Source organism: Jaculus jaculus, chromosome 2 (assembly GCF_020740685.1).
Source record: "Jaculus jaculus isolate mJacJac1 chromosome 2, mJacJac1.mat.Y.cur, whole genome shotgun sequence".
Lineage (NCBI taxonomy): Eukaryota > Metazoa > Chordata > Mammalia > Rodentia > Dipodidae > Jaculus > Jaculus jaculus.
In genome coordinates, this window is record NC_059103.1 from 157,018,847 (window position 1) to 157,040,381 (window position 21,535).

The 21,535-nt window shown below is 37.4% G+C and overlaps 1 protein-coding gene across 5 annotated transcripts in view; it reads left to right on the forward strand.

The window, feature by feature from the left end:
* The window catches only part of Wwp1 (WW domain containing E3 ubiquitin protein ligase 1), a 139,288-nt gene that overhangs the window by 94,221 nt on the left and 23,532 nt on the right, over window positions 1-21,535 (forward strand). For 4 of the 5 annotated variants that reach the window (XM_045143224.1, XM_045143223.1, XM_045143226.1 and 1 more), the window contains 5 exons: window positions 1,992-2,125; window positions 2,255-2,395; window positions 12,587-12,707; window positions 18,381-18,485; window positions 21,406-21,502. In XM_045143224.1, coding sequence (XP_044999159.1) covers window positions 1,992-2,125; window positions 2,255-2,395; window positions 12,587-12,707; window positions 18,381-18,485; window positions 21,406-21,502 — 598 coding nt within the window. The remainder of the gene's footprint in view (window positions 1-1,991; window positions 2,126-2,254; window positions 2,396-12,586; window positions 12,708-18,380; window positions 18,486-21,405; window positions 21,503-21,535) is intronic. The other variant, XM_045143227.1, reaches the window with a different exon arrangement.

Consider the following 21,535-nt stretch of genomic DNA (forward strand, 5'->3'; position numbering starts at 1 on the left):
AAAATTTATGGCCTGTATATCTGGTTGAAATTGTCATTTCCTTAGATGGATAAGGTTTGGTGATGAGCAAATACTGAAAGTGAGGGAACTCAAGAATATGGATTTGCTTGCTAGGTTCAGAACACCTGTCAACATACATTTGGGGGTATAGATCCAGTAGATACTGAAGTTGGAATGAGAGGATTTCTAGGCTATCGAGAGACGCTTGGGGATTCTGAGCAGTAGAAACTCTTATTAAAAGTTTGTGGTTGTGTTATAGTATAATGGATAGTGGTACTCAGGGACATTCTTAAGTTGAAATGTAAAAGAACCAGCAGAAAAGCTAAGGGTAGAAAATAAGTAAAAGTGATTCTAGAAGACAGAGGAAGAAAAAGGAAGCGTTTTTCAAAGTAGAAGCCATGGTTAACCCTTTCATGTTGCTGATGAGCTAAGCAAATGATGATGCCTGGCACTGGCCTTGTAGTTTGGCAATGTGAAAAATATACATGATAGGATGGAGAAACGGTTGAGAATTAGAGACAGCAAATCCCAACATTCATGTTTAGAATGTTTACTCTAGAGGACCATAGAGAATTGAGTAGTAACTGGATATGGAATCTAGAATTATAGAAGACTAAGAAGACATTTATATTGTTTGATAGTGATGATCAAGTCAGAAAGTAAGTTTATTTTGTGGGACAGTCTTACTATAGTAGTTTAGGATAGCTCCTCCTGCCTAACCCTTCAGAGCGCTGGGATTACAGGAGTGTATCACTAAGTCCAACTGAGAGCAAGAATTTGGTATTAGTAGTACCAGGAATATATTAGCAATGATCTTGAATAAATGGAAGAGGAGTACTACACACAGACGTGATAGAAAGCTGGACTAGAGGCATGGCTCAGTGGTAAAGTGCTTACAAGCAAGCACAAAGACCATAGTTCAGCTCTTCAGCACCCACATAAAAAGCAGGTCAAGGTTATATGTTCCTATAATCCCAAATCTGGAGAGGCAGAGACAGGTGGATCCCTGAGGCTTGCTGGCTGGCTAGTCTAGATGCATTGGTGAGTTCTGAGTTGAGTTCAGAAAACCATCTCAAAAAGTGAAGTTGAAGCTGGACGTGGTTTAATCCCAGCACTCAGAAAGCAGAGGTAGGAGGATCGCCATGAGTTCAAGGCCACCCTGAGACTACATAGTAAGCTCCAAGTCAGCCTGGGCTAGAGCAAGACCCTATCTCAAAATAAAATAAAATAAACTTAAAAGTTGAGAACAGCTGAAGAAGACACCTGACATCAACCTCCTGGCTCTCCACACATGTGCACATGTGCCCACACATACATAAACATAGACCTCACACACATGCACAACCACAAGGTAATAGAAAGCATATTCACAATAAGAGTATTTAGTTTCAGGTACTAGTGATGATCACTTTGTTGGAACATTTAAAAGCTCTCCTGATTGTTATTTCTTCTGGAAAACAGGAAATAAATCATCAGCTCCCAAGTGTAGAGTGGTGGAGAGGTATTTGAGGAAAAGGGGGCATGAATGATAAAGTCTTCCACATTAGTGGGAAAAGGGAGTGCAGTAGAAAAATATTGTCAGGTAATATTCAACTTCTTTAGGTTTCTGGCCATGAACCAGCTAGCATATGCATTTCTAGCATGTTTTGCTATCTAAATATTGATATGGAAACAGGGATATTGTCTGGTATATAGGGTCCTCCTTCATTTCTGCATCAAATCGGGTTAATTTATGAAACATTAAAGAGTAGGAGGACTTAGTAAAATGTCATCCTATTTATAGTTTTTAAAGTACATTATGTAGTTGAGTGTTGGCCTTTGTTAAGTAGATTTTTTAACTTTGTTTTCATACTTAGCATTTTAATATTTTAAATTTTCATGTAATTTATGCTTTGCTACCGTTAATCTATAAGGCCTCATGATTTCTCATTGTGTTCTAAAGAATATTATTTTGTAAATTGTAAAATAATGTTTTTCATTTTTCTTGACAGGCACTATTTCATGGAAAATTTATTGATACTGGTTTCTCTTTACCATTCTATAAGCGTATGCTAAGTAAAAAACTTACTATTAAGGATTTGGAATCTATTGATACAGAATTTTATAACTCCCTTATCTGGATAAGGTTTGACTTTTTTCTTTTCAATACGCCATTTACTTGAAATCTATTACATATTCTGTGTGTATGCATGTATGTATGTATGTACTTGTACATAGAAATTTATATATTCATTTATTTATTTATTTTACACAGAGACAACAACATTGAGGAGTGTGGCTTAGAAATGTACTTTTCTGTTGACATGGAGATTCTGGGAAAAGTCACTTCACATGACCTGAAGTTGGGAGGCTCCAACATCTTGGTGACTGAGGAGAACAAAGATGAATATATTGGGTAAAGTGATGCCCCTGGTTTAGCTTAGTCCTGTAGAATTGATGGAGTACAATTGGAGTTGAGTGCACTAATATTTGGTGCATATATGCTTAGTATAACAGCCTCCTAATGGAAGATTCCCTTAATAAATATGAACTGACCTTCTTTCACTTAATGTTAGTTGAAAGTCTTATTTAGTCAGATATCATTGTTGTTATACTTAGTGTCTAGTTCCATTTACTTGGAATGTCTTTTTCCATCCTTTCACCCTAAGGTTTGTCTTTGCCAGTGCATTGTACTTCTTATAGGTAACAAATAGATGTCCCCTGTTTTTCTTAATCTAGGCTCCTAGTCGGTGTCTGTGGTTGAAGAAGTAAGACTTTAACATTCAGAGTTATTATTGAAAGGAGAATATTAAATCAGGAAGATTGTTTCTTTTTCCTTCAATTATGAAGGAGTTCCTTGTGGGATCTGGTCATCTAGTTTGCCAGTTACTGTTGTTCAGAGCTTGAAGTAATCTGTTTCATGCCCTCATAGCATTTAGAGCTTTGATTGAGATATCTCCTGTAATTCTGATGGCTCTGCTTCTCTTAGTACTCTGCTTCTTTTGTTTCAGTTTTCTATTAAAGTATTACCTGAACAATAGACACAAAATGTATTTTTCAACTAGATAAATGCATATTTTACCAAGAAAAAGCCAGTCAGTAAGCGATTTTTGGCTGGGGGCACAGAGAGTTTTACCACAACTATGCAGCTCAGCTGGCACACTACAGAGGCAGCCATTGACCCCATGGAAACAAGTATGTTGATTATGTTCCACTGCAAATCATGGATACTAAAATTTTGTCTCTTATAATATTCATAGCATATAATATTATTTTTAAATATTTTCAGCCATGTATTTTTAAAACATGGTTCACTAGTTTGGACCCATGAGCTATTTTTTCCAATTCTTCCAACTCATCTTCAATAAGTATGCAATAAGAATTTTCATTTTTTTCTGACTGTCACTTATTCTTTACCTTTTTATAATGGCACTACTTTTTCACTCTCATTTACATTTGAATTTTAGCATTTATCTTGATTTCTTTCAAGTTTTTATAATTTTTTGTATTTATTTTAAAAATAGAATTATACATATTACTGTAGCTTTTTCCTTTAGGCCAGTAGAAATAGAACTATGTAATTTCCTAATAGCTAAACAAAGTATAATATGTCTGTTTTGTATTTTTAGTTATTTATACTAGGAGTTATTCAGGTTGTTTCCTGTTTGGGCCACTGCATGCCAGGCAGCAAAAAGCTTCTTTAATTGTGAATCAACAACTAGTGTTTATTGTCTGTGGAACAGATTTACAGGGAAGTTGTTTGAAAACTGCTTTCCCAGAAGGTCAAAGCAGCACTTTCCTCTTAACTGGTCAATTGATATGGCCTTTGAATCTCACATCCTCAGTTTCTCTCTGCTTAATGTTAAGTTTAGCCTTCTTAGCATGGCATTCTAGACCTCTAGTAGCCTCTTTCTAGGACTTTAGTAGTTATTTCTGAGTGAAAGAGATTACCAATAACTGATTGTCTTCATTGTATATCTTCCTATTTTGTGAGGTAATTTTGTATTATTTTGATATGCAATATTATTACATTTCTGTTTCTAGAAAAATAAAGCTACTTATATTTTAAAGAAAATCTATTAGGAACATAATATAAGACATCTGTTTGGTAAGCCTTAAGTGTCCTACAAACTTCAACAGTAGAGCTAGAGAGATGGCAAAGCAGTTAAGACGCTTGTCTATAAAGCCAGAAGATTTCTTACGACTCACATGAAACCAGAAGCACAAAGTGGCACATGTAACTGGAGTTCATTTGCAATGGCTAGAGGCTGTGGCTTGCCCATTCTCTCCCTCTCCCCCTTCTCTCCCTCCCTCTTCTCTCTATCCCTCTCTGCTTGCAAATAATATTTTTAAAAGATTTCCAAGTTCAACGCAAATAATGTAAATGTTTTTAAAGTGCCATCAATGGTTCCACATAAGAAAAGAAGTTAGCCAGATGCACAAGGGGTCGCATGTGTCTGGAGTTCATTTGCAGTGGGCCCTGGCATGCCCATTCTCTCTCTCTCTCTCTCTCTCTCTCTCTGCCTCTCTCTGCCTCTTCCTCCCTCTGTCTGTTGCTCTTAAATAAATAAATAAATAATAAACAAAAAAATTAAAAAGAATAAAACTTCATTGAAGCTAGGCATGGTGGTGCACACCTTTAATCCCAGCACTCGGGAGGCAGTGGGAGGAGGATCACCATGATTTGGAGGCCACCCTGAGACTACACAGTGAATTCCAGGTCAGCTTGGACCAGAGTGAGACCCTACCTCAAAAAAAAAAAAAAAAAAAAAAAAAAAAAAACTTCACTGCAAAAGGTTTATTGCTTATTTTCCTATTTTGAACTTTTAATGCACTGTGACAATGTGCTATATTTTAAATTTTGATCAGTGTCATAATCAGAAATGGGATTAGTGGACATGAGAGGGATTGTGTCAGAGTTAAGAATGTAATGTCTACTGTTAGAGGACATCATCTAGCATAAACACTCAGGGCGTACAGTTTGTTCTTTGGTGACATTCATGACATCAACTTGAATATGTTAATCCTGATTTTAATACTTGGAGGATTCTGTTTTGGTCTCAGCCAACAAAAGATGTAAATTTTGTTCTTTAATCTTTTTCTTGGAGATTATATGATACTATTGTTTTTTTTAGTCATGGTATCTTATGTGACTATATTTCAACAAATCTGTGTCTGACTAAAGTAGAATTCTTTTGTAGATACTGTAGGAATCCAGAGTGGGATAGGAACAACTGATTGTGCTGAGAAAAGTCAGTAGAGCTTATCATGGAATATAGCAAGCTAAATAATAACATGCATGGAGAAGTTGCCTGATAGACACCTGGGCACAAAGCAGAAAGCAAGAACAGCAGGTGGGACTTTAACCTCACAATGCTGTAGAATGTGGTCAGGTAGTAAGAAGTTGTGTCAAGACAGAAGTTTAGAATTTTAGAAAAAATACTTAATTCAAGGAAATTTTTTTGTAAGAGACTTGAGTTTTTGTTCTAAATTATCAGTAGTCATAAACAATACAAAATAGGATGACCAGAATTATTTTTGCAAGGATATTTCTGGCTTATTTGTAGAGAGTGAATTGGGTATGACATTTGGAAAAAGGAGTGACTGAAGACCAGAACACTAGCTTGAAGAGGTATCTTCAGTCATCTAATAGTGAGGTATTACAGGCTTGAAATAGAGTTGATGCAGTAGAGATGAAAATGGCAAAATGCCTAGGAATCATAGGTGGAGCACTTGCCTAGTGAGTACTAGGCCCTAAAATTGCAAAATGATACAAATCAAAGCAAAATGGATTTTTGAGGCTATCACAGAAGTGAGTGGTACATATTCAATATTGATTGCTGATACATACAAAGCAAATCATAAGTGAAGAATTTGACAGTTGAAGCTTGACAGTTGGTCTGTTATCAGTATATCCTGATAGATGACTTACAAGTATCTTATCCTAAGGAAAGCAGATCTTAGAAATTACTGCCTTTTCTGTGATAGTCAAAACTTTGATAGCTGAAAACACAATTTTTAGAGAATGAACAGTTAAAAAAAGAAAACAAAGCTGAGATCTGATATCACCAGCAATTATGGTAATAGTGAGCCAGTGAGGAGATGAAGGAATTGATAAAGGCCAGTCACAAATAGTTTAGTAGGGGACTGGAGAGGTGACTCAGTAGTTAAGTGTGCTTCTGTGCAAGCCTGAAACCTCCTGAGTTCAAATCTTTAGTTCAGTTCAGATCCCACATAAATAGCTGGGTGTGGTTAAGTGCATTTGTAAATCCAGTGCTGTAAAAGTGAGCAGAAACTAGGGAATTGCCTGGGCTCACGAAAAACATTTAGCTCCCCTGTCAGCCAGAGACTCAAATATGAACTGGCAGAAGAGCAATAGAGTGGGACACTCATATTCTCTGGCCACCACAAGAAAGCACATGGGCCCCACAAGGGCAAATATACATGCATACACCCTACCCCACCCTCACACACAAAGAAATGGTTTAAGTAGATCCATGAGAATTAGGGATGCTAATATCCATTTTTATAGGATGATCATGAAATAACACTCAGAGTGCATCAGGCCTGAATTTATTCCTTGGTGACATTCATGAAATAATTTGTTGATGTTCTTAGAAAAGAAATCTTGAGAGCCCAACCAGTATCATCGATTAAAATTGGACCAAGTGGAAGCTGAGAAAGTGGAGATAGTGTTAGGCATGGTGGTACACACCTATCACCCCAGCACTTGGGGTCATGCAAGCAGGAGGACCAGGAGTTCAAGGTCATCCTCAACTACATAGTGAATTTAAGGTCAGCCCTGGACTCAATGAAAGCCTGCCTAAAAACCCAACAACAAAACTAATGAAGACAGTGCATCTGTTTCCTCTTAAAAAATGGAATGGGTTGCAGGAAAGTTTTGGGAGAAAAAATTATTAGCAGCAGAGGAACACAGGCTGGAAATAGCTCTACCCTATCACCTTCAGCAGCCTGATGAGCTCTTTTCAGAGACTGCAACTCATGTGAAGTTAGGATTCTTGACTTCGCTGTAAAAAGGAATTTCAGGATAAGCCAATATGAAGCAAAATAGTGTCTTGAAATAAGAATTTAGCAGGGTGTGGTGGCGTACACCTTTAATCCCAGCATTTGGGAGGCCTAAGTTGTAAGATCTGGAGGCCAAGGTAGGATTTCTGTGAGTTTGAGGCCATCCTGAGACTACAGAGTGAAATCTAGGTCAACCTGAGCTAGAGAGAGACTACTTTGAAAAACCAGAGAAAGAGAGTGAGCAAACGAGTGAGGTTTTAACATAGATTTAAACATGGTGGTTCAAAGAAAGAAATAAATTGGCATGTAGTTTAGTGGTAGAGAGTTTGCTTAGCATGTACAAGGTCCTAGGTTCAATTTCTAGTAATGGAAAACAGAAAAAAGAAGAAAGAGGCACTAGGGAAAAGATATGACCTGTGTGGGTGTGGGCTTCTCAAGGGAGAGTTGCCCTTCGTTGTCTTTACAATTGCCCTATGTAAGTAGGATTTTGGTAGGTTCTGAAGTTATGTCTTTAAAGAGTTGCTAAGGAATTTGAGGTCATAGGATATCTGAGGTCACTGGGTAGGATATATTCTATTTAGATTATAAATGTTAAAATGGGTTACTTTCAATATAAACAAGATAATGGTCCTTGCAAGAGTCTCAGCTGGAAAACAAGGAAGGCCATACTAAGGGTTATATGTCCTCAAATTTTAAGCATGGCATATTGCCCTTTAGCATTCTTATTTGAAAATATCAGTGTATAAAAGGAGTATTACCACACTATTTTTTATCTTTTCACAATTTTTATTAACATTTTCCATGATTAAAAAAAATTATCCCATGGTAATACCCTCCCCACCCCGCATGTTCCCCTTTGAAATTCAATTCTCCATCCATCATATTACCTCCCCATCTCAATCATTCTACTTATATATATACAATACCAACCTATTAAGTACACCCCTCCCTTCCTTTCTCTTCCCTTTATATCTCCTTTTTAACTTACTGGCCTCTGCTACTAAGTATTTTCCTTCTCATGCAGAAGCATAATCATCTGTAGCTAGGATCCACATATGAGGGAGAACAGGTGGTGCTTGGCTTTCTGGGCCTGGGTTACCTCACTTAGTATAATCCTTTCCAGATCCATCCATTTTTCTGCAAATTTCATAACTTCATTTTTCTTTACCTCTGAGTAGAACTCCATTGTATAAATGTGCCACATCTTCATTATCCACTCATCAGTTGAGGGACATCTAGGCTGGTTCCATTACCCAGCTATTATAAATTGAGCAGCAATAAACATGGTTTAGCACATACTTCTAAGGAAATGAGATGAGTCCTTAGGATATATGCCTAGGAGTGCTATAGCTGGGTCATATGTTAGATCAATCTTTAGCTGTTTTAGGAACCTCCACACTGATTCCCACATTGGCTGGACCAGATTGCATTCCCACCAGCAGTGTAGAAGGGTTCCTCTTTTTCCACATCCCTGCCAACATTTATGATCATTTGTTGTCATGATGGTAGCCAATCTGACAGGAGTGAGATGGAATCTCAATGTAGTTTTAATCTGCATTTCCCTGATGACTAGTGACGGAGAACATTTTTTTAGATGCTTATATGCCATTTGTATTTCTTCCTTTGAGAATGCTCTATTTAGCACCATATCCCATTTTTTGATTGGCTTGTTTGATTCCTTATTATTTAGCTCTGTGAGTTCTTTGTATATCCTAGATATTAATCCTCTATCAGATATATAGCTGGCAAAGATTTTTTCCCATTCTGTAGGTTGCCTCTTTGTGTTATTCACTGTATCCTTTGCAATGGAAAATCTTTGTAATTTCATGAGGTCCCAGTGATTAATCTGTGGTTTTATTGCCTGAGCAATTGGGGTTGTGTTCAGAAAGTCTTTGCGAAGACCAATATGTTGAAGGGTTTCCCCTACTTTTTCCTCTAGCAGTTTCAGAGTTTCAGGTCTGATGTTAAGGTCTTTTATCCATTTGGACTTAATTCTTGTGCATGGCAAGAGAGAAGAATCTGTTTTCATCCTTTTACAGATATATATCCAGTTTTCTCAACACCATTTGCTGAAGAGGCTGTCTTTTTTCCAATGAGTGTTTTTGGCATTTTCATCAAATATCAGGTGGCTATAGCTACCTGGACTTACATTTGGGTCCTCTATTCTACATGTCTGCATTTGTGCCAGTACCACGCTGTTTTTGTTACTATGGCTCTGTAGTATAGGTTAAAATGAGGTATGGTGATGCCACCAGCCTCATTTTTGTTGCTCAGTATTATTTTAAATATTCGAAGTTTTGGGGGATTCCAAATGAATTTTTGGATTGTTTTTTCTATTTCCATGAAGAATGCCTTTGGAATTTTGATGGGGATTGCATTAAATGTGTAGATTGCTTTTGGTAAGATTGCCATTTTCACAATATTGATTCTTCAAACCCAGGAACAAGGGATGCTTTTCCACTTTCTAGTATCTTCTGCAATTTCTTGCTTGAGAGTTTTGAAGTTCTCATTGTAGAGATTCTTTACTTTCTTGGTTAGGTTTATTCCAAGGTACTTTATTTATTTATTTATTTATTTATTTATTTATTTATTTATTTATTTATTTTGATGCAGTTGTGAATGTGATCGATTCTCTGATTTCATCCTCTGTGTGTTTGTTGTTAGCATATATGAAGGCTACTGATTTCTGTGTATTTATTTTGTATCCTGCTACATGGCTGTAGGTTTTTCTCAGCTCTAACAGTTTGCTAGTAGAGTCTTTAGGGTCCTTTATGTATAGAATCATGTCATTTGCAAATAATGATAACTTGATCTCTTCCTTTCCAATTTGTATCCCTTTTATGTGTGTCTCTTGCCTTATTGCTATGCCTAAGACTTCCAGAACTATATTAAATAAAAGTGGGGACAGTGGACACCCTTGTCTTGTTCCTGATTTTAGTGGAAAAGCTTCCAGTTTTTCCCCATTTAGTAATATGTTGGCTGTAGGCTTGTCATAAATAGCTCTCATTATATTGAGATATGTTCCTTCTATTCCCAGTCTCTGTAGAACTTTTATCATGAAGGGATGTTGGATTTATACAAGACTTTTCATCCAAATGCTGCAGAATATCCATTCTTTTCAGCAGCACATGGAACATTCTCTAAAATAGACCATATATTAGGACACAAACAAATCTTTTTTTTTTTTTTTTTTTTTTTTGAGATAGGGTCTCACTCTAGCCCAGGCTGACCTGGAATTCACTATGGAGTCTCAGGGTGGCCTCGAACTCACGGCGATCCTCCTACCTCTGCCTCCCGAGTGCTGGGATTAAAGGCATGCGCTACCACACCCGGCTTGCAAATCTTAACAAATTCACGAAAATTGAAATAATTCCTTGCATTCTATCTGACCACAATGGAATTGATCTACAAATCAATAGCAAGATAGGCTATAGAGCATACACAAAATCATGGAAACTAAACAATACACTACTAAATGATGAATGGGTCAATGAAGAAATCAAGGAGATCAAAAAATTTATAGAGTCAAATGATAATGAGAACACAACATAACAAAATCTCTGGGACACAATGAAGGCAGTTCTAAGAGATAAATTTATAGCTTTAAGTGCCTATATTAAGAAATAAGAAAGGTCACAGGTAAACGACCTAATGCTTCACCTTTAAGCCTTGGAAAAAGAAGAACAAGGCAAACCGAAAATCAGTAGACGGGAAGAAGTAATAAAGATTAGGGCAGAAATTAATGAAATAGAAACAAAAAAATCCAAAAAATTAATAAAACAAAGAGTTAGTTCTTTGAAAGGTTAAACAAGATTAATAAACCCTTAGCAAATCTGACCAAAAGAGAGAAGAGACACAAATTAATAAAATTAGAGATAAAAAAAATGTATCATTGCAACAGATTTCAGAGAAATTCAAAAAATCATAGGGACATACTATGAAAACATATACTCTACTAAGTATGAAAATCTGAGAGAAATGGATGATTTCTTTGATTTATATGACCTACCTAAATTAAATCAAGATGAGATTAATCATTTAAATAGAGCTATAACAAGCATGGAGATCTGAACAGTTATCAATAATCTCCCAACTAAAAAAAGCCCAGGCCCAGATGGATTCACTGCTGAATTTTACCAGACCTTCAAGGAAGAGCTAACACCATTGCTTCTTAAGCTTTTCCAGGAAATAGAAAAAGAAGGAATTCTACCAAATTCCTTCTATGAAGCCAGCATCACCCTGATACCAAAACCAGGCAAAGATAGAACAAAAAAAGAAAATTGCAGACCAATAATCTCCCTCATGAACATAGATGCAAAAATTCTTAACAAATATTGGCAAACAGAGTACAAGAATATATCAGAAAGATCATTCACCCAGATGAAGTAAGCTTTGTCCCAGAGATGCAGGGATGGTTCAGTGTAAGTGTAATACATTATATAAATGGATTGAAGGACAAAAATCATATGATCATCTCATTAGACGCAGAGAAAGCATTCAACAAAATCCAACATCCCTTCATGATAAAAGACCACACTATTTTTTTAAAAACTTTGTTTATTTTTATTTATTTGAGAGTGACAGACCGAAAAAGAGGCAGAGAGACAAATAGAGAGAAAGAGAGAGAGTATGGGTGTGCCAGGGCCTCCAGCCACTGTGAGGGAACTCCAAATGCATGTGCCATCTTGTGCATTTGGCTGGGGAATTGAGCCTTGAATCAGGGTTACTTAGGCTTTACAGCAAGCGTTTAACCGCTAAGCCATCTCTCCAGCTCAGATACTACTTTTGCTGACAATCTTCACCATAAATGTTAATTGTGCTAAAATTCTTGATTCTCAGTTGGAGAGAAACTTTAACCAGATTCTAGAGTGAGGGGACTCCTTTCCCTTCCCGTGTCTCCATAATTTTCCTTTTCTCCTATTTTGCTTCAGAATTTGTCTTACTACTTGTGGATAAATTTGGAGTTGAAAGGTAGAATTAAGTTTACTGAGCAAAGGGGATTAATTACATAAAAGCCAACTTCCTAGAGTGTTCCAGCTTTAGTTTTTACTGTTAAATCCTTTGTTTCACTACCATGAAAAAAAATTAGGTATAAGAACTATGAGGGGTGAGTAAAGCAAAGATTTGTTAAGAAAAAGGTGAAAAGGCCCCAGAGTGTTAGGCCAAACATGCTTGTGATTTCAGCCGAAATCCAAAGAAGAGATAGAAAGGGGAAAAGAAAAAGTTATACTTTCTCTGTTAGAACTCAGAGAAAAGAGGACAAGGCCTAGCAGTGAGGACCTGTAAGTAACGGGGCTTCAGTAGATACACCTGCATCATCTCATTACGGGGATGACATTTAGTATGTCCTTGGGTGAGGGGCTAGTCTTCTTGACCATGTGTATGATTGATAGACTGTGATGGACCATAACTCTGATACCACCACTCTCCGCCCTGTCATATAGTATTTTAAATACTATCAAGACATGATTGTGATATGTTTCTCATAAATGTTACTATTGGGAAAGAGAAGTTCTTGGTTCTTTTATCCTTGAACTTCACATACAAATGACCTATTCACAAATACTGTCTTTATTTTCAGTTTAATGACAGAATGGCGTTTCTCGCGAGGAGTACAAGAACAAACCAAAGCTTTCCTTGATGGTTTTAATGAAGTTGTTCCCCTTCAGTGGCTACAGTACTTCGATGAGAAAGAACTTGAGGTTAGGCTCTTTTATTATGTTATTGTAGGGAATTCATAATGGGTGAACTGGTGGGTTTTATGCCTTTTATCCCTCTTTCCCCAACCACCTCTCTTTTATGAGTTTGGTTGTATTTTTAAAATTTTTTTTTGTTTATTTTTATTTATTTATTTGAGAGCAACAGACAGAGAGAGAAAGAGGCCGATAGAGAGAGGGGGTTGTGCCAGGGCCTCCAGCCACTGCAAATGAACTCCAGATGTGTGCGCCCTCTTGTGCATCTGGCTAACGTGGGTACTGGGGAACCGAGCCTCGAACCGGGGTTCTTAGGCTTCACAGGCAAGGGCTTAACCGCTAAGCCATTTCTCCAGCCCAGGGTTGTATTTTTTAAATACAGGGTCTCCCTTTGTCCAGATTGGCTTTAAATTCATGATCTTACACCCTCAGCTTCCTGAGCACTGGGATGTCGCATATGCTGCACCATATCTGGCTTGCTTCTGTGTTCTTAGGCATTGCCTACACATTGTAGCGCCTGGATCCTCTCATTTGGCTAAGTGTTTACAGGACATCTATCACCTACCTTGTGTGATAATGATATCATGAAGACAATAGCATCCATCAATGTCACATGTTAGGAGTTACAAAGAGTGATTTGAGCATTATTAATAATTCACTAAGGTTAGGTTTTGGAAATCTAGTTTAGCAGTGAGTTGCCTTAAAGATTGGATTTTAATTTTTTAAATATTTTTATTTATTTGCAAGCAGAGAGAGAAAGAGAAAGGAAGAGGGATGGGCATGCCAGGGCCTCTTGCCAGTACAACCAAACTCCAGATGCATGTACCACCTTGTGCATCTGGCTTTATCTGGGTACTGGGGAATTGAACCCAGGCTAGCACACTTTCCAAGCAAGCACCTTTAACTGCTGAACCATCTCTCCGCTCAAAGGTTAGAAGTTTAAGGGCTGGAGAGATGGCTTAGTGGTTAAGCGCTTGCCTGTGAAGCCTAAGGACCCCAGTTCAAGGCTCGATTCCCCAAGGCCCACATTAGCCAGATGCACAAGGGAGAGCATGTGTCTGGAGTTCGTTTGCAGTGGCTGGAAGCCCTGGTACGCCCATTCTCTTTCTCTCTCTGTCTGCCTCTTTCTCTCTTTGTCTGTCACTCTCAAATAAATAAATAAAAATGAACAAAAAAAAATTTTAAAAAAGGTTAAAATTTTAAGCATGAGTTCTGAGTGGTACTAATTGTTTGTAGGTAGGTTTATAAGTATGTATCAGAAATAGTTTTACTGTGTACAAGTATAAAATACATGCAAAATTGACATCAGTTACATTAAAGATATTTTTTTAATTTCTTCTTGGTGTCTATCTGCAGAACTTTCTTTTCATCTTGTAATACTAAAGCTTTATGCACATTAAGTGGAAACTCTGCATATCATACAAATCCTAGCACCTGCTGTCCCATTTTATTCTTGAGTAGGTCTTCTTTAAATGGAATTTTTCTGCTTCTTTTAATTTTTAAAAATTTTTATTTATTTGAGAGAGAGAAAATGGAAATGCCAGGACCCCCTGCCACTGCATACGAATTCCAGTTGCATGCACCTACCACTTCGTGCCTCTGGCTTTAGGTGAATACTGGGGAAATCAAACGCAGGCAAACAGGTTGTGCAAGCAACCACCTTTAACTGCTGAGCCATCTCCTCAGTCCCAGTGTCTCTGTTGTTGTTTCACTTAACATAATGTCCTCATTATAGCATGTATCTGAATTTCCTTCTTTAAGGATGAATAATTTTGTCAGATATATGTTTAAAAAAATAAAGTGGGCTGGAGGGATGGCTTAGCAGTTAAGGCGTTTGCCTGCAAAGCCATAGGGCACAGGTTCTATGCTCCAGGACCCACATTAGCCAGATGCACAAGGGGGCGCACGTGTCTGGAGTTCATTTGCAGTGGCTGGAGGCCCTGGCACGCCCATTCTCTCTCTCTCTCCCCCTCTTTCTCTGTCAAATAAATAAAATAAAATATTTAAAAAATAAAATAAATAAAGAGGGGTAGGAGAGATGGCTCAGCAGTTAGAGTGCTTGCTTGCTAAGCCTGATGGCCTAGGTTTGGAGTTCATTTGAAGAAGCAAGAGGCCCTGACAAACCCATCCTCATTCTCTTTCAGTACAAATAGCTAAAAATATTTTTAATGAAGAAGTATAACCAAATACAAATCCTATATACATAAACTCTAAATATTGGTGAGAAATATTAAAGACCTAAGTAATGCATATATAAATTATGTTACATTTTAGAGGATACAACATTGTTAAAATGTTCTTTTCAAATTGATCTGAGTTTATATTATCCCAGTTACTATCCTAACAGAATTTTTTTAATTAGAAAATGATAGGCTCATCCTAATTTTTTTTTTTTTTTCTGAGGTAGGGTCTCACTCTAGCACATTCACTGTGCAGTCTCAGGGTGGCCTTGAACTCACGGCGATCATCCAACCTCTGCCTCCCAAGTGCTGGGATTAAAGGCGTGCACCACCACACCCAGCTTCATCCTAAAATTTTGAGAAGTACAGAGGCTCTAGGAAATCCAAAATGACTTTTTTTTAAAGGACACACTTGGGGCTAGGGAAATCACTCATTTGATAAACTGTACATCATGAGGACCTGATTCCAACCCCTAGTACCTAAGTAAAACTGCAGACCTGGTGGTATGTGTTTATAATCCACCACTGGGAAGCTGGAGACAGGGAGATCCCAGATCCTTGGTGATCATCCAATCTACCCTAATTGGCAAGCTCCAGGACAATGAGATGCCCTCTCTCCCCCTCAAAAAAGGTGAACAGCACTTCTTGGAACAGCACCCAGTCCTTTGACCTTTAAGTGCATGTGCTCATGTGTGCATGCGCACCTCCACATATACATACACATGCATATATAAAAAAAAAAAACTTTATTCCTGGAGAGATGGCTTAGCAGTTAAGGCACTTGCCTGCAAAGCCAAAGGACCCAGGTCCGATTCCCCAGGACCCACATAAGCTAAATGCATAAGGTGGCATATCCATCTGAAGTTCGTTTGCAGTGGCTAAAGGCCCTGGAGTGCTCATTCTTTCTCTCTTTTTCTCTCTCTCCTTTGTTCTGTCTTTCTCTCAAATAAAATACAGTAAAATAGATTTAAAAAAAAAAAAAGACTTTACAACCAAGTCTAGAAATAGACCCCAATATATATTGCCAAATTATTTTCAACAAAAGGGGTAAGGTATTCGCTACAGAAAAGGAAAACCTTTTCAGTAAGTGATAGCAGAACAATTGTATGTCCTTATGAAAGAAAATTAATCTTTACTTAAGGACATACACAAAGGTTAATTTTAAGTGAATTCTTAGTATAATTGTGAAAGCCCAAAAGAAAACATGAGGGGGAAAAAAGCCAAATGAAATAAGTGCTTTGGGGGCAGTTTTGATAGTTTCTCATTATGTTATAAAATTAAATTATGTACCCTAGAAAATCTGCTATTAGGTGTTTACCCAAGTCAAATGAAATATATTGCCACACAAATATTTGTACTTAAATGTTCATGGTGTAGACAAAAGCTTTTTATGAAAATTTTTAAAGCAGAAACTAAACAAAAAATAGCAATTTCATCAAAACTAAAACTTGATATATTAAATAAATGAGAAAGGCCTGGCATGACAGCACACACTTGTAATTCCAGTACTGGAAAAGGAAGGATCATTAGTTTTAGGCCACCCTGGTATATTTATGAGTTCAAGGTGTCTAAGACTATAGGGAGACCCTGTCTCAAAACCAGAATAACAAACTAGGAAACAAAAAGGCAGCAACACAGTGAAAGAAATGGCGAAGCAAACTATTATAAATAGTTAAAATCAAACAGGATTTTTTTTTTTGTAATGGACAAAGATATGCTTCACAAAGAAGTCGTGTCTTATGTCTTAGCTACTCATTAGTTGGAACAGGAGAACTGCTTGAACAATTCAAGTTCAAGGCCAGCCTGAGCAACATGAAGAGCTTGTGATACACAGATGGCAAGTGACCCAAAAGAAAGATACTTACTTGTTACTTTGGAAATAAAACTAAAGAAAGCTGGGTGTGGTGGTACATGGCTGTAGTATCAGCCCTCCAGAAGGGGTAGCAAGGAAGACTATAAGGTTGGGATAGATTGGGTTACATAGTGAGTTAAAGAACAGCCCCAGCTGCACAGAAAAACACTTTCTCAAAAGCAAAACCAACAGATTAAAAACCTAAATGAAAAGCCACTTTAGACAGTACAGGTATTTTTTTTTAACCATGTTAAATCTGTGTTGGCCTCATGCCCTAGTAAATCCACCATTGGGTGTTTATCCAAGTGCAGTGAAATACACATCCACAGAAATACTTGGACATAAGTGCTCACTGAAGCATCAGTTATCAAAACCAAAAGTAAGTGTCCATCAGGAGAATAGATAAACAAAATTTTACTTTATTCATATAATGGAATATTACCCAGTAATAAGAAAGCTAAACAACAAGTACCCACAATATAGGTGACCCTCAGAAACATGTAAGTGGTGGAAGGCAGAAAAGGCACATATATGATTAGTATATATACATTCATATATATGAATATATGCATTTATAACATTTTTATAAAGAGAAATGTAAGTGATAAAATCTTGGGTCACCTTAAGCCATGGATGGTTTGGCCTACAATAGGGACATAATGGAAATAATTGAAGTTATAACTCAGAATTAAAATTGATACATAAATTAGCATGTTATATATTTTATTATGTCTGAAATAATTCTTATATCAAATAAGTTGGGTTGTTTGAAAATTTTGAATGTTTAGGATGTTTTATTCTGAAATGAGTAAATAAATGCTTAACTGGTTGGTACAGTTTCAAAATTTTTTAAACATATGAAATAGGAGCTGGGGAGATGACTCAGCAATTAAAGGCACTTGCTTTCAAAGCCTGCCAGATTGGTTCAGTTCTGTAGCATCCATGTAAAGCCGGACTCAAAGTGGCACATACGTCTATGATCCTAGTACACCCAGTGCACAATGATGATGAGAGGCAGAAGCAGGAGAATCAGAACTTTGTGGGCTAGTCACTATCTTAAAGAAGGTGGAGTATAGATAACTACTCTGACCTCCACACACATGCCCATCCACCTATGCACACACATAACTTAAACAAAATAACTACATATTTTAACTGTAACAACTAGGCCTGGAGAAATGCCTCATTAGTTAAGGAGCTTTTCTGCAAAGCCTAAGGACCCAGGTTTGATTCCCCAGAACCTATGTAAGCCAGATGTTCATGGTTTATCTGGAGTTTATTTGTAGGGGATGGAGGCCCTGCCACACCCATTCTCTATTTGCCCCCCTCTCTCTTTCACAAATAAAAATAAATGAATAAAAGTTGTTTTAAAATGTAATAATTCACACACAGTAGAATAGATTTAAAAGAAGTAACAGCAGAAATAAAAGTTTGAAACTAGTCAACAGTTTTGGATATCTTTGGATTCATAAAGAAAAAAAGTACCTCAAAGTTCTTTGTTGTCACAAATGTTGGATTTACTTACTGTAGTCTATTTCTGGTGCATGTAGCTGTTCACATTTATACAAAGCTATAAATCAAAAAACTTCATGAACAATTACTGTCATCACCAAATGTTCATTATGGCCTGGTTTTGTGCTCCTTTCCCAGGTTATGCTGTGTGGTATGCAAGAGGTTGACTTGGCAGACTGGCAGAGAAATACTGTGTATCGACATTATACAAGAAACAGCAAGCAAATTATTTGGTTTTGGCAGGTATTTTCTTTAGTTTTTGAAACAGTGCATGCAAGTGAAATGTCCTCTGATGAAATATGATTTTAAAATAATTTATCAATTTATTTTTTTCTTTTTTTTATTAACGCTGCTTTTGGACTTGGTTTTTAGTCTTCCAATTCTAAATCCAAAGTGGTGTATTTTGGGGCGGGGGGGTCGACAGGGAGGTTTGAGATAGAGGCTTGCTCTAGCCCAGGCTGACATGGAATGCACTATGTAGTCTCAGGCTGGCCTTGAACTCATATCGATCCTCCTACCTCTGCCTCCCAAGTGCTGAGATTAAAGGCATGTGCCACCATGCCAAGCAATGTAAATAATTTTCCATTGCAATGGTGGAGGAGGGGTAAACATAGGACAGGTCTTGCTATATAACCAAGACTGGTCTTAAATTTGCCTTCTTCCTGCCTCAGCTTGCCATGAGTAATAGGATTACAATCATCCCATTCAATTCAAAGGGAGGTTGTCCAGAACTGTATCTTCTCATTAGGATAGGTGTCATTAGTTTATTGCTTAAGATTTTGAAGAAGAATCTGTACTTCTAGAAATAATGCTTAGAATATACTTAAACCTGTGCAAAAGGACATACCAAAGTATTTATAGTATCAGTTGTTTGTATGCTAACAGAGATTTGAAACACCCTAGAATGTCTACCACAAGAGGACTGGGTCCATTGTAACAAAATTATATTCTACATTATATAAAGGTATATGCTAGCATACAAATATCTCTATGAGGCAGGAACCAGAAGCAAACCTGGAAGAGACTTAGCTGTTGGAGGAAGCTGAGAAGCTTTTTGAAAAATTATTACCTATTCTTTATAGATAGATAGGAGTAGGTCTATTTTCAAGTCTGAAATACCTGAATTGCATACTGTTCCTGGTATGTGTACAAGTGTTTGTAATCTTTTGTAGCTTCTTTACTACTCATTACACTTTATGTTGCTGCTATTTGAACATTAATATCTACATAGCTAAGGAATTTAAGGTCATATAAATTTAAATGAGGGTTGGGGAATCACACAAGTGTGAGCTTGGGTCCCCAGCACCCACCAAGGGGATTTCATGCCTTTAACTCGGTGCTCAGGAGGCAAATCTACAGGACAAACTGGCTACCTAGAATAGCTGAATCAGCAAGCTCTGGGTTCAGTGAGAAACCCTGACTCAGTAAATAAGCGCACAGCCATCCACAGAGACACCTGACATTGAACTTTAACCTCCACACACACATGCATTTGAGTTCATGTGCACATACATGTGTGCCCACACACATACTTACACATACAAAAGAGAAAAAAATATATCCAAATGAGTATTTGTGTTTTCTGAACTGCGCTTATTTTAGGGAAAATAGTGAAGTTTGGCTGGAGAGATGGCTTAGCAAGTAAGGTGCTTCCCTGAGAAGCCTAAGGACACATGTTCTACTCTCCAAATCCCACGTTAGCCAGATGCACAAAAGTGAGGCAGGTGCAAGGTTGCACATGTCTGCTAGGTGGTGCAAATGTTTGGAGTTCAGTTGCAGTACCTGAGGCCCTGGTACGCAAATTCTCTTTCTCTCCTTTCTCTCCCTCTCTTTTGCTGAAAAAGAAAGAAAGTAATGAAGTTTATGTCAGACATACTAATAAGATTTGTTTCTTGTATCTTGGTGAACTATTTGCCTTAGCATAATTCTTTGAAATGCTTTTGACCCTGATTTGCCTTGTTTTATGCTTTACATTTAGCTACTTTTTCAATAATCTTACTAAGTCCTTCATAGTCAGGAACTTAAGGAAAGAGATCTATGCTGTCTCACATTCTGAGCGTGCTGCACATCAGTGAAGGCATGGTACAAGGAGCTGTGGCCCTGGGAGCCCACTTGCATCTGGCGAGATAGGGAAGCAGAATTGAAAATGCTTGCACTTATTTTGCTGCCTCTTTTTTCCCTTCCTACTCAGTCTGGGATCCAACCCATCAGATACAGCTCTTCTTCCCTCAGTCAGCACTCTCTAGAAACACCCTCACAGACACACCTGGTGGTGCTGTTCTTTAATGTTCTAGGACCTGTGTGTAGTGACTCCCTTTAGCAGTGGTTTAGAGCTCAATTGGATCTAAGGTGAAATGTTAGTTCTGTTATATTTTAGCATAATTTTTAGCCAAGGACACAGGCTTCTTTTAATTCAGTGAAGCTGATAATGAAGATTAGCAACCACAGTTATATTCTCTGTTTTAAAGAGACATTTCTATTGTCAAACTGCTGTCATAAGTTCCTGACTTTCCTTGTAGTATTTCACTGTATTTCCCCAGAAATGTCCTTCTTTCAAAAGACATTGTCAATGAACTAGCTAATTTTAGAGAAATGTTTGCTTTAGTTTTTCAGATACTAGTGAAGGAAGAACACAGGAAGTTAGGAAAATGCTTAGTAGGAGAAAACAGCAAACTGTTGGGAGTTGTGAATAGAGGTGTTTATTTGTTCTTGCAGCTTAGAAAGGCAGAAGACTACTTGACTTAGCTTAACAGTGTTTAAGAGCTGAACCAGACCTGAGTTCATGTGTTGTTCTGCCACAGTCTAACAGTTGAAAAAAATAAATTATTGAAATACTCCGTGCCTCTATTTTCCTGTATGTGCAGTGAAGTTGTTACTGATTATAGCTATCTCAGAATTCTTTTGAGGGAGGAACAGTGCTGCATGTAGAAGCTTGCAGTAAGTGGTAATTTCTGCCCCCATAGCATTTTGTCCTAGTTGAGCCTCTTGCTATTACTACAGACAGTTGACTTAATTTTTTAGGCCTCATTTATTCCTTTCTGTATGATTGTGTTACTTTGAGGATTTACAGTGTGCCTAAATGGTAAATATTACATTTTTATCACATTATATTTTAAACCAAACAGCATGTTATTATTAACATATATTTGGTTTTGTTATACAGTTTGTGAAAGAAACAGATAATGAAGTTAGAATGCGACTGTTGCAGTTTGTCACTGGAACCTGCCGCTTACCTCTAGGAGGATTTGCTGAGCTCATGGGTAAATGCAGATTCACTGCAGTTTCTCTGAAAA